Source organism: Coenobita brevimanus, chromosome 44 (assembly GCF_032717465.1).
Source record: "Coenobita brevimanus isolate Jiangsu-jjx chromosome 44, ASM3271746v2, whole genome shotgun sequence".
Classification (NCBI taxonomy): Eukaryota; Metazoa; Arthropoda; class Malacostraca; order Decapoda; family Coenobitidae; genus Coenobita; species Coenobita brevimanus.
In genome coordinates, this window is record NC_136997.1 from 45164005 (window position 1) to 45178238 (window position 14234).

A 14234-nucleotide genomic window follows, 5' to 3' on the forward strand; every position below is an offset into this window, starting at 1 on the left:
CATAGTAAAAAAAACAGAGAAATCTTGTATAAAATGAAAACAACAAATTATTAAAGGTAGGTGCAATACCTGAGTAAAAACAGAGAAGTCCTATACGAAACAAAAATAGCATATGATGAAACACATTAGCAATGGATCTCCTTCCACCGATAACAACTACATGCAAACTTCATTAAGTACAGGTAGTTCTTCCAGTATAGAATAAAATATATAAGTATCGCATGTTCCTTGTGTGATATTTAGTGAATAAAGCAAAATAAAAGAGATATCTGTCATTATTATCCCCTGACACCTTCTGTACAACTTAAAAATAAATAAATATATAAAGCACACAGAAACTGCCCTACCAGGATATGCACAAAAAAAATAACATCAACTATTTAAGCTCAAGGGGCAATATTCCTGAATTTACCTGAGCTTAATTTGTATCATATCATTTATAAAGGCTCCAATGTGCTTACACACATTAGCCTTGGTCACCCAATGGCAGCTCTCCATGCCACTTGGGGCAGCCTCCCTAATCAGTCCTTTATCCCTGAGGTCACAAGGGAGAGAAAACAAATGCTCTATGGATCAAAGTTTTATCCATACTGTGGGCCCTAGAAAATGGATGACTAGAGTATCTCTAGAAAAGAAGGCAAGAGAAAAGAAAAAAGTACATTACTGTAATACCCATATATAATGCAGTGTGCTCCACATAAAAAAGAAAGCTTGAGAAAGAAAAGTTAAGTAAACAATGCAGTAACAAAAAAAAAAAAAAACAGAGGAAAGAAAAAAGAAGAAGAGTGGTATGATACTGTCCATAATCCAGTGTACTGTACTCACCAGGCACTGCTTCCACGGGACACTGTAAGGTAACGCTTTCCTCCTCCCGTACCCTCACTTCCAACACAGCATCATCGGGCACATAGGGAGCCACTGTTGGGAGAAGCACAAAACTGGGTTACACTGGCTACGAGTGCAGTGAAAAGAAACATACACTTGCGGACTTACATACCGATCCACCCCATTACAATAAACAGCGAGATGGTGAGCAATGAGTCTCAAAACCAAGTGAGGTGATCTCAAAAGCCAAAACTTTCCAAAATATATCATTAGAATATCATGCTTGTTTGACTAAAAAGTGGAATGATATTCTTGTCCATAACCATTCATTTTTACTGTTTTAATTTTTTCTTCAGTGACATGCAGATAAACACGCTGCTCATTTGAACAGCAACACACCACACTTTACCCCTGTTTCCCCTCACCTGAGACTTCAAGTGTGAAATTCAGGGAGTCTGATCCTGCTGGGTTTTCAGCTGTGCAGGTGATGATGCCTTCATCATCTGTCCTCACCTCCTCCACGTGCAGCCGCTGACCTCCATCCAAAATCTGTGGCAAGAAAAACATATACAGTAATAACCACAAAAAATAAAAGCATAAAGATCAAGAGAAAGGAAATGAAGGGAAGGGAAGGGAAGGGAAGGGAAGGGAAAGAAAAAGAACAGAGAACAAGGGACAGAAAGGAAATTAATGGAAAAAAAAAAAGCATAGAGGAAAAATACAGAAAAAGAAGAGAAGAAACAAAAAGAGAGGCTGAAACAAACCTGATATCTAAGGTGTTGTGGTGTGATGAGAGTAGAACCTAATGTCCACGTAATGTTAGGTCTCGGGCTGCCCGCTGCCTCACAGACAATCTCCACACTGCGACCAGCCACACCAGATACCCTCTCACGAATGTTGGCTCTCTCGATCCTTGCTGGTACTGCAATATATGTCAGAGTAGCAGTTTATAGATAAGATTTTGTCAGGGTAACAGTTTATAGATGTTTTTATGCTTGAATCAGGTAGATCTGATGACTAAGAGCATGGAGTTAAAGCTGATAGTTCCATTACACTGTTTCAAAAATGTGTCAAAACATTATGAGCACCTGCTAAAATAACCAATATAATTAAAATGGGCTTGAAAAGCTAATATCTTTTTTTTTTATGTAGTTTACAATTTAATGAGCAAAAGGATCACTGACCACAACTACATATTATAAGTAATGAGAGAGGCAACAAAAGGCCTAGTGAGAAAAGAAATGCAACAAACAAAACCTTGTAGGTGGTTATTATAGGCCCTATGAGAAGCAAAATGCATGAGAAAACCTTCTACAAGGATTTATAGTCTTCACAGTTAGAGAAATGCAAGAGCTATAACACTGAATAAAGACATTAAGTGAGGGAAAAGAAATGCAAGATCTGTCACCTTGCACGAGGACATTATAGGTGAGGGTGTCCTGTCCAGCAGTGGTGATGACTACGCAGGTATACTGGCCTCCATCACCCTCCCTCACTCGCATCAACTCAACCTCACTACCGCCACCTCGAACCTGTATGCAATCTTCTTTTATCAGTCCCCTGTTTTGATGCTATTTTTTGTTGGAAGCCTTATCATTTAAAGTATGTGAAGTTGTAAGAAAACCTCTAATGTTTTGACAGTCATTTATAAAACCATACAATTGTTAAATGTGATCAGACTGCACCCCACATTGCAGAGTACAGTCATCAGTGATACAGAGAGATTCAATATACTGCACTGATATCACATGTTTCGGAATTTACTGTCATATCTTGGGGGCTTGTCCACATTTTTGTACTCACAGTTTTATAGTATTGTAATGCACTAAGACTATGATAAATTGTGGAAATATTATCTAATACAGTTTCACTGCTACCTTATAAAGTTACTTTGCCAGTATCCCCCAAATTCATTAAGAACTGAGATAATGAAAAAAAAAGAGCAGTGCAGTACAGAAAATACAGTAAATTGTTAAGAATTAGACATCAGACAGCATTCTCAGCCACAAGAATATGGCTCCACGTAACAAACCTGAATATTAGGATTGGCAAAGGGGGAGAGGGGCCGAGCATGTCTTAGCCAGGATCGTGCAGGAGGAAGAGAGCTTTCCACTTCACAAGGTAACACCAAACGTCTCCCTGCCACAGCCTCAACATCCCTCTCCTTTGGTGGAACAACTCTTGGAGGACCTAGAATGTGGAGGGTAGGAGAAGGGGTGTTCAATTATTTCAGTGAGTCTGATGATAATCTCAACTAATTTTTCATGTGATGCCGGTTAGCAAAGAGAAGAAAAGAAAAGAGAAGAGAAATGAAAAGAAAAGCTGCAAAGAAGTAAGAAGAAAAGGGAAGGCATGGCAAGACGACAATGCAAGTCAAGAAGTGCGACGAGACAAGAAACAGAAATATAGAGAATGAGAAATATATACAAAATGCACTCACTCTTTAAGCAAAGAGAAGAGGTAAGATGAGATGAGATGAGAAATAAAGAAATGAGAGTATGAAAGAATGGATAAAGACAAAGGAAAATACAAAACTGGACTCACTATGAATGACAACCACAAACTCCCTGGCAGTAGCTCCAGCAGGTGATGTCGCTGTACAGGTGTAGCGGCCAGAGTCATCCACCTGTGCCCCTGTCAAACGCAGCACCTGGCCATCCTCCTCCACTGACACACGCCCACCCTCCTCCACACTCTGCCAGGATAAACTGGCATCAATGTTACACTTATTAAAATCCAGGGTGGTCACAAATCTTCTTCCACTCAGGCAGGTGATTTCTGAACTCACTCTCTTGGGTAAAGCTGCTCTAATATTCAGGCATCTGAATGTAGTCTTACAAAGAAAAATTTACTATTCCCAAAACTACTTGGAATTATTTGCTTCATAATTGCAGGAACATATGATAACAGTAGATTTCTGTGACACCAAATTCATTACTGGAAGACATCTTCTTTTGGTAAAGGAAGTTTTTTTTTTTTTATATTAAAGCAGAGTGTGTGCATACTGGAGTTTCTGCATATAAATTCATAAGTCTACCCCACCCCAGCCGTAGCATGTGAGTGAGATTATTACCTGATCATCCTTAGTCCATGTAACAGTGGGTGTAGGTGTACCGATAGTGTAACACTCCAGGTCCACATTCCCACCTACCACACCCACTGTCTCACCATCCTCACCCAAACTGCCATCACTTACATCCAGTATCACTGGAGGAACTGGGGAGAAAAGAAGAGTCTGGAAGGTCTTGGTGGACTTGTGCTATTTTGCAACACATCCCTGATTTATAATAAAGGAATATCAGTATATCACAATTCTGTCTATTATTCATTTCCTTTTTTGGCCTCCCATTCTAGTGCTGGAGAGGGGTGCTTTCATACAGTGACACTGATATGACCAGGTGAATACACTGCCTGACTATACAAATGTCCCTCAACTCCCTTCCTGTTCCCCAGGATGAGAATATCAGACTGCATGAGGACAGCTTCAACATGCATTCCACTGCAGGATAGGTTACTCTACCACTACTACAATAAGGACTGCCTTCCTAATTCTTCTACAATATTATCCATTTCCTTCTCTGTCTCTCCCTCTCCTCAACCACCCATGCTTACCAAGGATATTCAGCTGATATGTGAGGGCATCCTGGCCAGCTGAGTTTGTGGCCAGACATGTGTAATTGCCAGCATGTGTATCCAGCACCCTCAGGAACCTCAGACGCTCTCCCCCACCAGTCACATGAAGGAATGGGTCACGTCCCTCCTCCAGGCTAGCTCCATCCTGCAATGTCAGTTAATTTGAAAGCATTCAGTGAATATATTAAAGTGTCTGATCAAGGTTAATGTATTCAATGGATATAGTGAATGACTGGTGAATGAGGAGTGAATAAAATGAGTCAAGTAATTTCTCCCATTTAGTTCCATTGTAAAACGTTTGTTGATCTGAATGCACACAGAGGAATTTACTATTTGATTAACCTCTTAAATCTAATGTTTAAAATTGTAATGAAGCTCCAAACAGATTATTTTATTTAACTTAAGGAGGTTCTGTAGCTGCAATAGGATTAGTGAATGCTGTATCAATCCCCTCAAATCAGAAAGCCTCTCCTATGCTGAATGAAATAATCAGGAGGTACTAAGAACAAAAGTTATTACATTATCACAGTGGCATCAAAATAAATATGTGGCTCCAATACCTACGTATACAGAAGTCCCTCAACTCATCAGGATGGTGGAATGCAAGAGGGCAACTTCAACCTGCAGTCCACTGGGTTCACATTTTTACATTTCTGATGATCATGGGGCTACAACAACAACTACTACTATTACGACATCTACTACTACTGCTACTACTACTACCATTACTACTACTACTACTACTACTACTACTGTACAGGCACAGTCTAACCTTGAACCATGTGATGGATGGTTGGGGTCTGGCAGAAGTGGGGCAGTTAAGGGTGACACTTGAACTTTCAACCACCTCCAGATTTGTGCCACTCTCGGGTTGTTCGATCTCAGGTGGCACTGGAAGAAGAAGAAGAGGATGTGAGAAGGAGAAGAGGATGGAAGAGAAAGAAATGGGGAGAAAAGAAAAGCAAAGAGGAGGAGAGGGAGAGGGGAAGGGGTAAGATGGGGTAGAGGAGACAAAGAAGGAAAAGAGAGAGGAGGCAGTTACCATGTGAACTTTTGATTATACAGTAATTATACCTTTGTTACTTTAATCTTCATAGATCCAAATAATCTTGTTTACACTTTTAAAATAACAAAGGCAATACTCAGAAAGGCCCTAGACTGTAAAAATATATATATATATATATATATATATATATATATATATATATATATATATATATATATATATATATATATATATATATATATTTATATATATATATATAGATCGTATATATATATATATATATATATATATATATATATATATATATATATATATATATATATATATATTGTATATATATATATATATATATATATATATATATATATATATATATATATATATATATATATATATATATATATATATATATATATATATATATATATATATATATATATATATATATATATATATATATATATATATATATATATATATATATATATATATATATATATATATATATATATATATATATATATATATATATATATATATATATATATGTATATATATATATATATATATATATATATATATATATATATATATATATATATATATATATAATCCGAATAAATTGTATCGTAGTAGCAAATGCAAAATTTAAAAACATATTACTGTATTACTATACTCACAGAGGACCTGTACAGTGAAGGTTTCCTGTGCAGATCCTGCGGAGTTAGTGGCAAGGCAGGTAAATGGTCCCTGATCTGAGGCCCTGGCAGCCTCCACCACCAGTGTGTGTCCACCCTCACGCAGCACCCACCCTTCACGACCGTTACCACCACCACCAATCACCAATCCTTCATCACCAACCACCCAAGCTACCTGATGGGCAATACAGTACATTAAGTCTTTCCTTCATCACCTGACACCCATGCTACCTGTTGGTCAATACATAAAAAAATCTGATCTTTACTCTCATGAGCTTAAGAAGCTTTCTAGTACCTCTTCCTTGGTGAGTTCACATTATACAAAATAAGTTGAACAGAAAGCAGTCATTGTTCAAGAAACAGTAGGTGCCATAATAACATTTAATGTAACTGATTGTTTCTCAATTTTCCTCCTTTACTACATAACATTTAGTAAGTTTTTATTACACTACTGTAGATACAATTATAACACTTTCCAAGCAGTTCTGTTTCAAGAATAATCACAAACAAAATTCAGGCTCCCCCATAAGAAATGCTTGGCTGCACCCTTGACAAAAGGGGTCTAGGCAAATCCAGAAATAGGAACAGGAAAAAGGAGTGTGACACAAACCTGTGGGTGTGGATATCCCGTGGCAGCACATGAGAGTATAAGTGTGTCGTCTTCCATGACGGTGGCGCGGTGTGAGGGTGGGCTTGGAGTTATGGTAGGTGGCACCAGTACCTCCAGGTTGTACTCCGTCACCAAACTGCCCACTGGGTTTTCAGCTGTGCATGTCACTTCCCCTGCCATGGATTCCAGCACTCTGAAGGGAATATGGGAGTCTGCTGTTACTTAAATATACAGTACTGGCAAATAATAAATAAATAAACAAATAAATCCACTTATCTATTATTTATAAAGCACTTCACTTCCCCTGCCATGAACTCCAGCACCCTGAAGAGAATAGGCAAGTCTACCACGTGAAAAAAAAAAAAAAAAAAAAAAAACTCAGTACAGCCTGACTCATTATTGACTTAACACTGAACTCTGACAATAATGCTAAAAAATTCATTAAAAAAAAAAAAAAAAAAAGCACATCAACCCATCTGTTAATCACTTATTTTATGTAATGGCAGAGGGAAAACTAACCACAACTGCAGCAGCTCAAGATACCCACTAGAGGAAAACATAAGCATGATGGTGTAATGAAACAACTGTCTGCAACATACCATCTTACAAGATGTAATAAAGTATACGGCCCACAAAAGTTATTGATTTTATTGTTATGGCTTACATTGGCCACAAAATCACATCTTCGAATTTCTCAAAAATCTTGTCAGACTTCTTGTATATACAATCCCAGCACCTTACCTTAAGAGATGTAGATGTCGTCCTGAAGGTGACAGCCTCACATACTTGCCGGATCCCTTCACCTCCCTCCCTGCCACTGCCCACTCCACCTCCGGCTCTGGTACTCCCTCCACCGGGCACTCCAATGTCACTGCACGGTTCACCACAACTGAATGGTATGAGTTATATCACCATCTTTACCACTATAATGGCCAGTAAACAAATTTCATCTACACCACCATCAATATTTTCATGACTAAAAAATGGTATATGTAAAAACTAAGCAAAACCACATGCATGTGAAAGTTATGCAAACAAGTAAATGCTGTTATACTATTATTGCTGTTGTCCCAGGTTCACCTGGACATGAACCCAGTGGAATGCAGGCTTAAAGTGCCCTTCTGCAGTCCATCCTCCTTCTTTCAAGAGACAGGAAGGAGGCTAAGATATATATGAAAAACCACCAGTTCTACAGGCATGGTTGCCGCCATGTAAAGGCATCCCTCTCCGTCAGCAATCTAGTCGATAAAAGTAGTGAATATCATCATCATCATCATCAATATCATCATCATCCTACTTCTTATCCCGCCTCAGGATGGAGTGACATAGGGTCCAAGGAACAAGAAAAAAACTGATAGAAGGATAAACTAACCAAAAGTCAACTCAGCTAAATAGGCCACACTCTCATCTACACTGTTTAAACCCTAGGAATCCTGATAAATAAACAAAAGTATTAAAAAGTACCTGTATGGTTTTGCTGAGGTTGGTGAGTGAGGGTGGGTGGAGATTGGACGTTGACCTGAAACTCGTACTCCACAGTTCCCGCTGGGTTGCTGGCTACACATACGTACCGTCCACTGTCACTCACATCAAGTTCACTCAATACTAAGACCCTGAACCAAATACAGGTGTCACTGGTTATAATACTGGGTGGTTCATGTACTGTATAATATTCCTCTTTCACTCCATCATGGTGTTTCTTCATCTCAGTCACCCTTATCAATGTCTATCCTGCATCATATACCAGTATTTATTTTTAGTTCCCATTGCCACATCCATGCCCACATTAGCATGCTGAGTCATCAAAATAACACATAAAATACTGCCATCTGAGTTTCTAGTGGGGAACTATTTATAGACTAGTCTTATTATCCATTCAGCAGCCAGAATATAAAGAAAAAAAAAGATCTAACCTTATTGAAGAAGACATATAGCATTTTTTATCCTGCTTTTGTTATTAAATATACCAGAAACTGCAGAAAAATTGCATATTAATGCTCAGTTGTTACCTATAATGCTGATTTGCCAGTTACTGTCAACTTACATAAGCAATCAATTATATGGGAAATGTTACATTACCTACAATAGCGAAAAATCTGTGATATTTTAGAACACACCTCTGCTTATAACAAAGAATGCCTGTGTAGCACAATACCAACATAAATTACCTACCTCACATTACCTAATCTAAGAGGACTTTCCCTTAGCACACTTAACATAGCAACCCACCTCACCTATCTTTGTCTATCTATCTATCTATCTGCCAGATGCCTCAATCACGTTTGGGGTGGCCACAAACAAATCGCCTCCAAGTCGCCCTGTCCCCCGCCATTTCACTGCCCTGCTCCCAACTCACACCCCCCTCTCTCATATATCTCTCCACCCCATCCCTCCATCTCATCCTCGGCCTCCCCCTCCCTCTTCCCCCCTACACCTCACTCACATACACTCTCTTCATCAGTCTTTCACCCTCCATCCTCTCCACATGGCCAAACCATCTCAGTGTGTTCCTCATAACACTTCCTATCACATCCACATCCACACCACATGCTCCTTTATATCCTCATTCATCAGCCTGTCTCTCCATGTGACTCCACAGGCTCCTCTTAAATAACTCATTTCCACTGCTCTCACTCTTGACTTGTGTCCTTCCAACAACGTCCAAGTTTCACTTCTGTACGTTAGAGTTGGTATCACAATATTGTCATGTAGTAACTTTTTCACTTCCATGCTCACTTCCCTGTTTCTTATCACTGCTTTCAAAGAACCAGCAACCTTTCTTCCCTGCTGTACTCTTTCAAGCACTTCACCCTCCAAACCTCCATCCTTACTCATCACACTACCCAAGTACTTAAACGTACTCACATTTTCCAATTCCTCACCATCCAACCTCGCTGTACATTCACTGACTTCACCTCTCTCAAAGACCATCACTTTACTCCTCCCTACATTCACCTTTAGATTCCATTTCTTACACACTCTCCCAAACTCATCCACCAAGCCTTGCAGCTCCCCTTCGTCTTCACTCAACAACACAGTATCATCTGCAAAAAACACTTCCTTTGCATCAACTAACCTAACAACCCAACTCACCTGTCATCATGGGTGAGGTTGACTCGTGGTGGGTCAGGCAGCAATACCAGACCATCCCGTAGCCAAAGGACTGAGGGTGGGGGAACGGCATCAACATTACAGTTCAGGATGGTCTCTCCATTCACCACACCCAAGACGTTCTCATTGAAGTCCATCTCCTGCCAAACCACAACACCTTAACTTACAGGATATTCTAAGTGGCACAGGAGACTTTGCAGCGCCTCTTTGTATTGTATCATATCATTTGTATCATTTATAAAGGCTCCAACATACTTGCATGTGTCGGCCCTGGTCACCTAATGACAGCTCTCCACACTGCTCAATCTCTGGCAGCTTCCTTATGCAATCCCTTATCTCTGAGCTCACAATCTATGACCTCATCCCATGTTTTTCTTGGTCTGCCTCTTGTAAGCCTACCCCCGACATTGACACTTCTCACTTTCAGAACCCAACTGAAATTGGCAGTAACCTGTTTGTCCAGTAATACCAGAAATGCTACCGGATCATGAAATTTTCCTTAATGCTAGTCCACTGTACAGCGCTATGAAGCTAGTATGGGACTTAGCCCACAAAAAAAAAACACACATACATAAAAATTAACCCACAAAAACACACACACACACACACACACACACACACAAAAGAAAAACTTATAAGAAAAGCTTGGGTAAATCATCTAGAAGAACACAGTATGAAATCAGAAAGACAGTTTGGTTCCAGAAAAGGAAAATCATGTGTTACTAATCTGTTGAGCTACTATGACAGAGTAACAAACACAATACAGGAAAGGGAAGGATGGGTGGACAGTATCTATTTAGATTTCAAGAAAGCTTTTGACACAGTACCACACCAAAGACTTTTATGGAAACTGTACCATCAAGGAGGAATACGAAGCAAACTGTTTTGTTGGATGCAAGACTTTCTCATAAAAAGAGAAATGAGGACAGTACTAAGAGGAAACTACTCATCATGGAAAGAAGTGACTAGTGGAGCACCACAGGGTTCAGTGCTGGCACCAATCATGTTTTTAGTGTATATAAATGATATAAACAGTAACACTGGAAATGAGAGCTATCTGAATATGTTTGCAGATGATGCAAAAATACAAATGAGAATTACTAACACAGACTCTTGTAAAGAGCTACAAGAAGAATTAAATAAACTTCATGAATGGAGTAGTACATGGCAAATGGAATTCAATGTGGACAAGTGTCATGTAATCAAGTTTGGTAAAAGTGGAAAAAGACCTGATTGGGATTATAAGTTAGGAAATAAAACCCTATACACATCAGAAAGAGAGAAAGACCTAGGTGTGATTATCAATAACAGACTATCTCCGGCTGACCACGTCAGCGAGAAGGTACGGAACATGTATACACTGCTTGCAAATATGAGAATAGCATTCACATACATAAATGAAGACATGCTAAGAAGGATAATAACATCATTCATTAGACCAACCCTGGAATATGCATCAGTAGTCTGGAGTCCTCATCTCAAAAAGCATATAGACAAGATTGAAAAAGTTCAAAGGGCCGCTACAAGATGGATACCAAGCTTAAGGGACCTAAGCTATGAAGAAAGACTAAATAAACTGAAGCTACCAACACTACAGGAAAGAAGGAAAAGAGGTGACATGATAATGCTATATAAGTGCATATCAGGAAAGGAGAAAATAGACATAAATGATTACTTAACATATGGAGAAGCATCAGCAAGAGGACACTGCAAAAAACTGCATAAGAAGAGAGGTGATAAAGATGTAAGGAAATTCAGTTTCCCAAACAGAGCAATTGATCAATGGAATGCACTACCGAATGAAATAGTGTGTGCCAAAACAATTTACAAATTTAAGGATATGTACGATAAATATGGTTTAAGACACAGGACAGTACAAGCCTGACTCATTCCTGTAAAGATACAATTAGGTAAGAACAATTAGGTAAGAACATAAAAATAAGGTAACAATTATGGGGTTTATGATCATTCATGTCTCTTGTTTTTAATACTGCATGTCAGGCATTCTTAAAATCTGACTATGCACTGTTTTGTAATAGAAATACTTAATACCTTAATTGTAATTTCTCTTTTTTTTTTTTTTTTAACAAAACAGAGGAAGGAAAAACAAATGAATAAAAAATAATAATCCATACACCAGATTACTGGTGTCCTCTGTTCATAAAATAACTGTAACAATTAGACTTGAAGAGCTGTGGGTTGAACTCTGGAGGGAAATAACTCTGGGGAAGCGAGTTCTGTATAAATTCAGGCACTAGGTTAATACACAAGCAACCTTAAATCCCAATGACCATTCATTTTCTAAGTGTGGTGTCCCATGAATTACTTGTCTAACATTACTAACTTCTAACCTCCAAGTGGGTAAAGACAGTGAGTGAGGTGGTAACACTTTTCTTGTACCATGTAATTCAAAGTATTTTTTAAAACTCTTGATGGATATACACAAAGACTAACCGTATTCCATGCAGGTGGTGTCAGAACACTGAGTGAGGTGGTAAGGTTGGTGGAGCCAGCAGGGTTTGTGGCCATGCAGGTGTAGTTGCCCGAGTCCTCCACTCTCACACGACCAAGGTTCAGGTGACGCCGCGACCCATCCACTGCCCTCAGGAAACTCGACACTGGCTGGCCATCCTAAGAGAGAAATTGCTGTTTTTACTTTGCTGACAAATTATATACCTTAATCCCTTCCTGTTTTTAATTCTGTCATCTTATCTTCCTTTTTTTTTTTTTTTTTTTTCCTGTGCATGTGCATGTGTGTGTGTGGGGGGGAGGATTGCTGGTATCCCCAGGTTCAATCTGAATGTGAACTCCATCAACTGCAGGCTAACCTTGCTCTTTTTCTGCAGTCCACCATCCTCCTTTCGGGGGATATGGAGCTGAGGAACGTCTGTATAGTCATTATACTGGTTTCATCATGTGAAGGTGTCTCACTGTAGCACCCAGGAAAAAGGAAAATCACAAAAACAAAACAGGCAAAGACAAACCTTGAACCATGTGAATGTAGGTGGTGGGTCTGCTGTGATTGGGCAGGTAAGGGTAACAGGACGGTTCACCACCACATCCCTCTCCAACACTGGATCCTCTAGGTCTCCCAGCTGTGGTGGTACTGGAAAAGTGGACAACTAAAAGTAATTTTAACTTCTTTCATTAGAATTATTTCTAAAGCTGCATATTCATATTAGTTCCATTGCATGGCTGGATCTTCTCCTCGGTGGCAAAGTACAAATGGGGAAAGGATGTCTGTACAAAAAAGATGCATGTGAAAGCTGCAGTGCCATAATGGCTACGTTATGTCTGTGTGACAGTCTGCATATGCTACTGGTGGAACTCAAATAGTGCAAACATACACGCATATGAAAAGGCATATGAGCACCCACTTTAAAAGTTTGTCATGGCTGGATTTGAACGAACTCAGGGCACTGCAAAGTGATGGACAAACACAGTAACTGCTGAACCATCATGTCTCTTTACACACATAAATATGAGTTCAGATCAACAACTGACAAATGCACAATCACATCCAAGCTGCACACTACTCTCACAGCACATTAAACTTACCCTGGATATGCAGAGTGAAGTCCTGTTCCAGTGTGCCTGCCTCATTAGTAGCCAGGCAGGTGTACTGGCCACCATCTTCACGACCTACATTCCTCAGTACCAAACGTTCTGGATTTCTGGATTGAAATAAGAGAAATACTGGTTTGAAAACTAACTTTAAATAATGCTAAACGATCTTTGACATCTTTAACCCAAAAACACCTGTTGTAGAATATTCTTGCTATCTTCAGATTTCATTCAACTTAAGATGGATGTGTGATGGTGCAAAGGCTCATGAAGGCTATACTAAACTCCTCCAGCTTGAACAAATCTTCAGTAAAGCTGATTAAAACTGTCTGTAAATAGCAAATAGAAAAGGTATATAAAAGAGGTGGGGAGTGCGCACTGGGTGGAGGACAACGAAATGGCAGGGGACAGGGTGACAAGGAAGCAAGAAAAGGAATCATAGGAATAAAGAGGTTATGTATGTACACAGCATTTTAGTTCAACTCATTATGTTATATGAATCACATCAGACAATTGCACAGTTGACCTTAGTATATCTGCTCTAGTGAAATGATAATGCCCATATCTTACAGTGAGGTAAAGGACTGGTCTAAGATATTGGCATCCTTCATCCACAGTATGGAGGGAGCTGGCGTGGCATCAACAGGACAGATAAGGACTCCATCATTTCCTTCAGCAACATGCACCTCCTCTTGTACATCATCAGACAGCCTTGGGGGCACTGTATAGGTCACGAAAAATAAATAAATAAACAAATAATTAAAATGTACTGTAAAATCATACTGGT

General features: G+C 39.2%; 1 protein-coding gene across 1 annotated transcript in view; it reads right to left on the reverse strand.

Annotated features, from left to right (window-relative positions):
• LOC145398078 (hemicentin-1-like) overlaps positions 1-14234 on the reverse strand; it is a 127668-nt gene that overhangs the window by 68924 nt on the left and 44510 nt on the right. Inside the window, exons 42-59 of the mRNA XM_080271033.1 lie at positions 14018-14168; positions 13442-13557; positions 12868-12989; positions 12338-12514; positions 9866-10023; positions 8237-8385; positions 7514-7661; positions 6773-6965; positions 6145-6337; positions 5231-5349; positions 4438-4603; positions 3899-4041; positions 3370-3520; positions 2858-3015; positions 2234-2357; positions 1590-1747; positions 1251-1374; positions 826-918 (exon numbers count right to left, since the gene is read on the reverse strand). Coding sequence (XP_080127159.1) covers positions 826-918; positions 1251-1374; positions 1590-1747; positions 2234-2357; positions 2858-3015; positions 3370-3520; positions 3899-4041; positions 4438-4603; positions 5231-5349; positions 6145-6337; positions 6773-6965; positions 7514-7661; positions 8237-8385; positions 9866-10023; positions 12338-12514; positions 12868-12989; positions 13442-13557; positions 14018-14168 — 2643 coding nt within the window. The remainder of the gene's footprint in view (positions 1-825; positions 919-1250; positions 1375-1589; positions 1748-2233; positions 2358-2857; positions 3016-3369; positions 3521-3898; positions 4042-4437; positions 4604-5230; positions 5350-6144; positions 6338-6772; positions 6966-7513; positions 7662-8236; positions 8386-9865; positions 10024-12337; positions 12515-12867; positions 12990-13441; positions 13558-14017; positions 14169-14234) is intronic.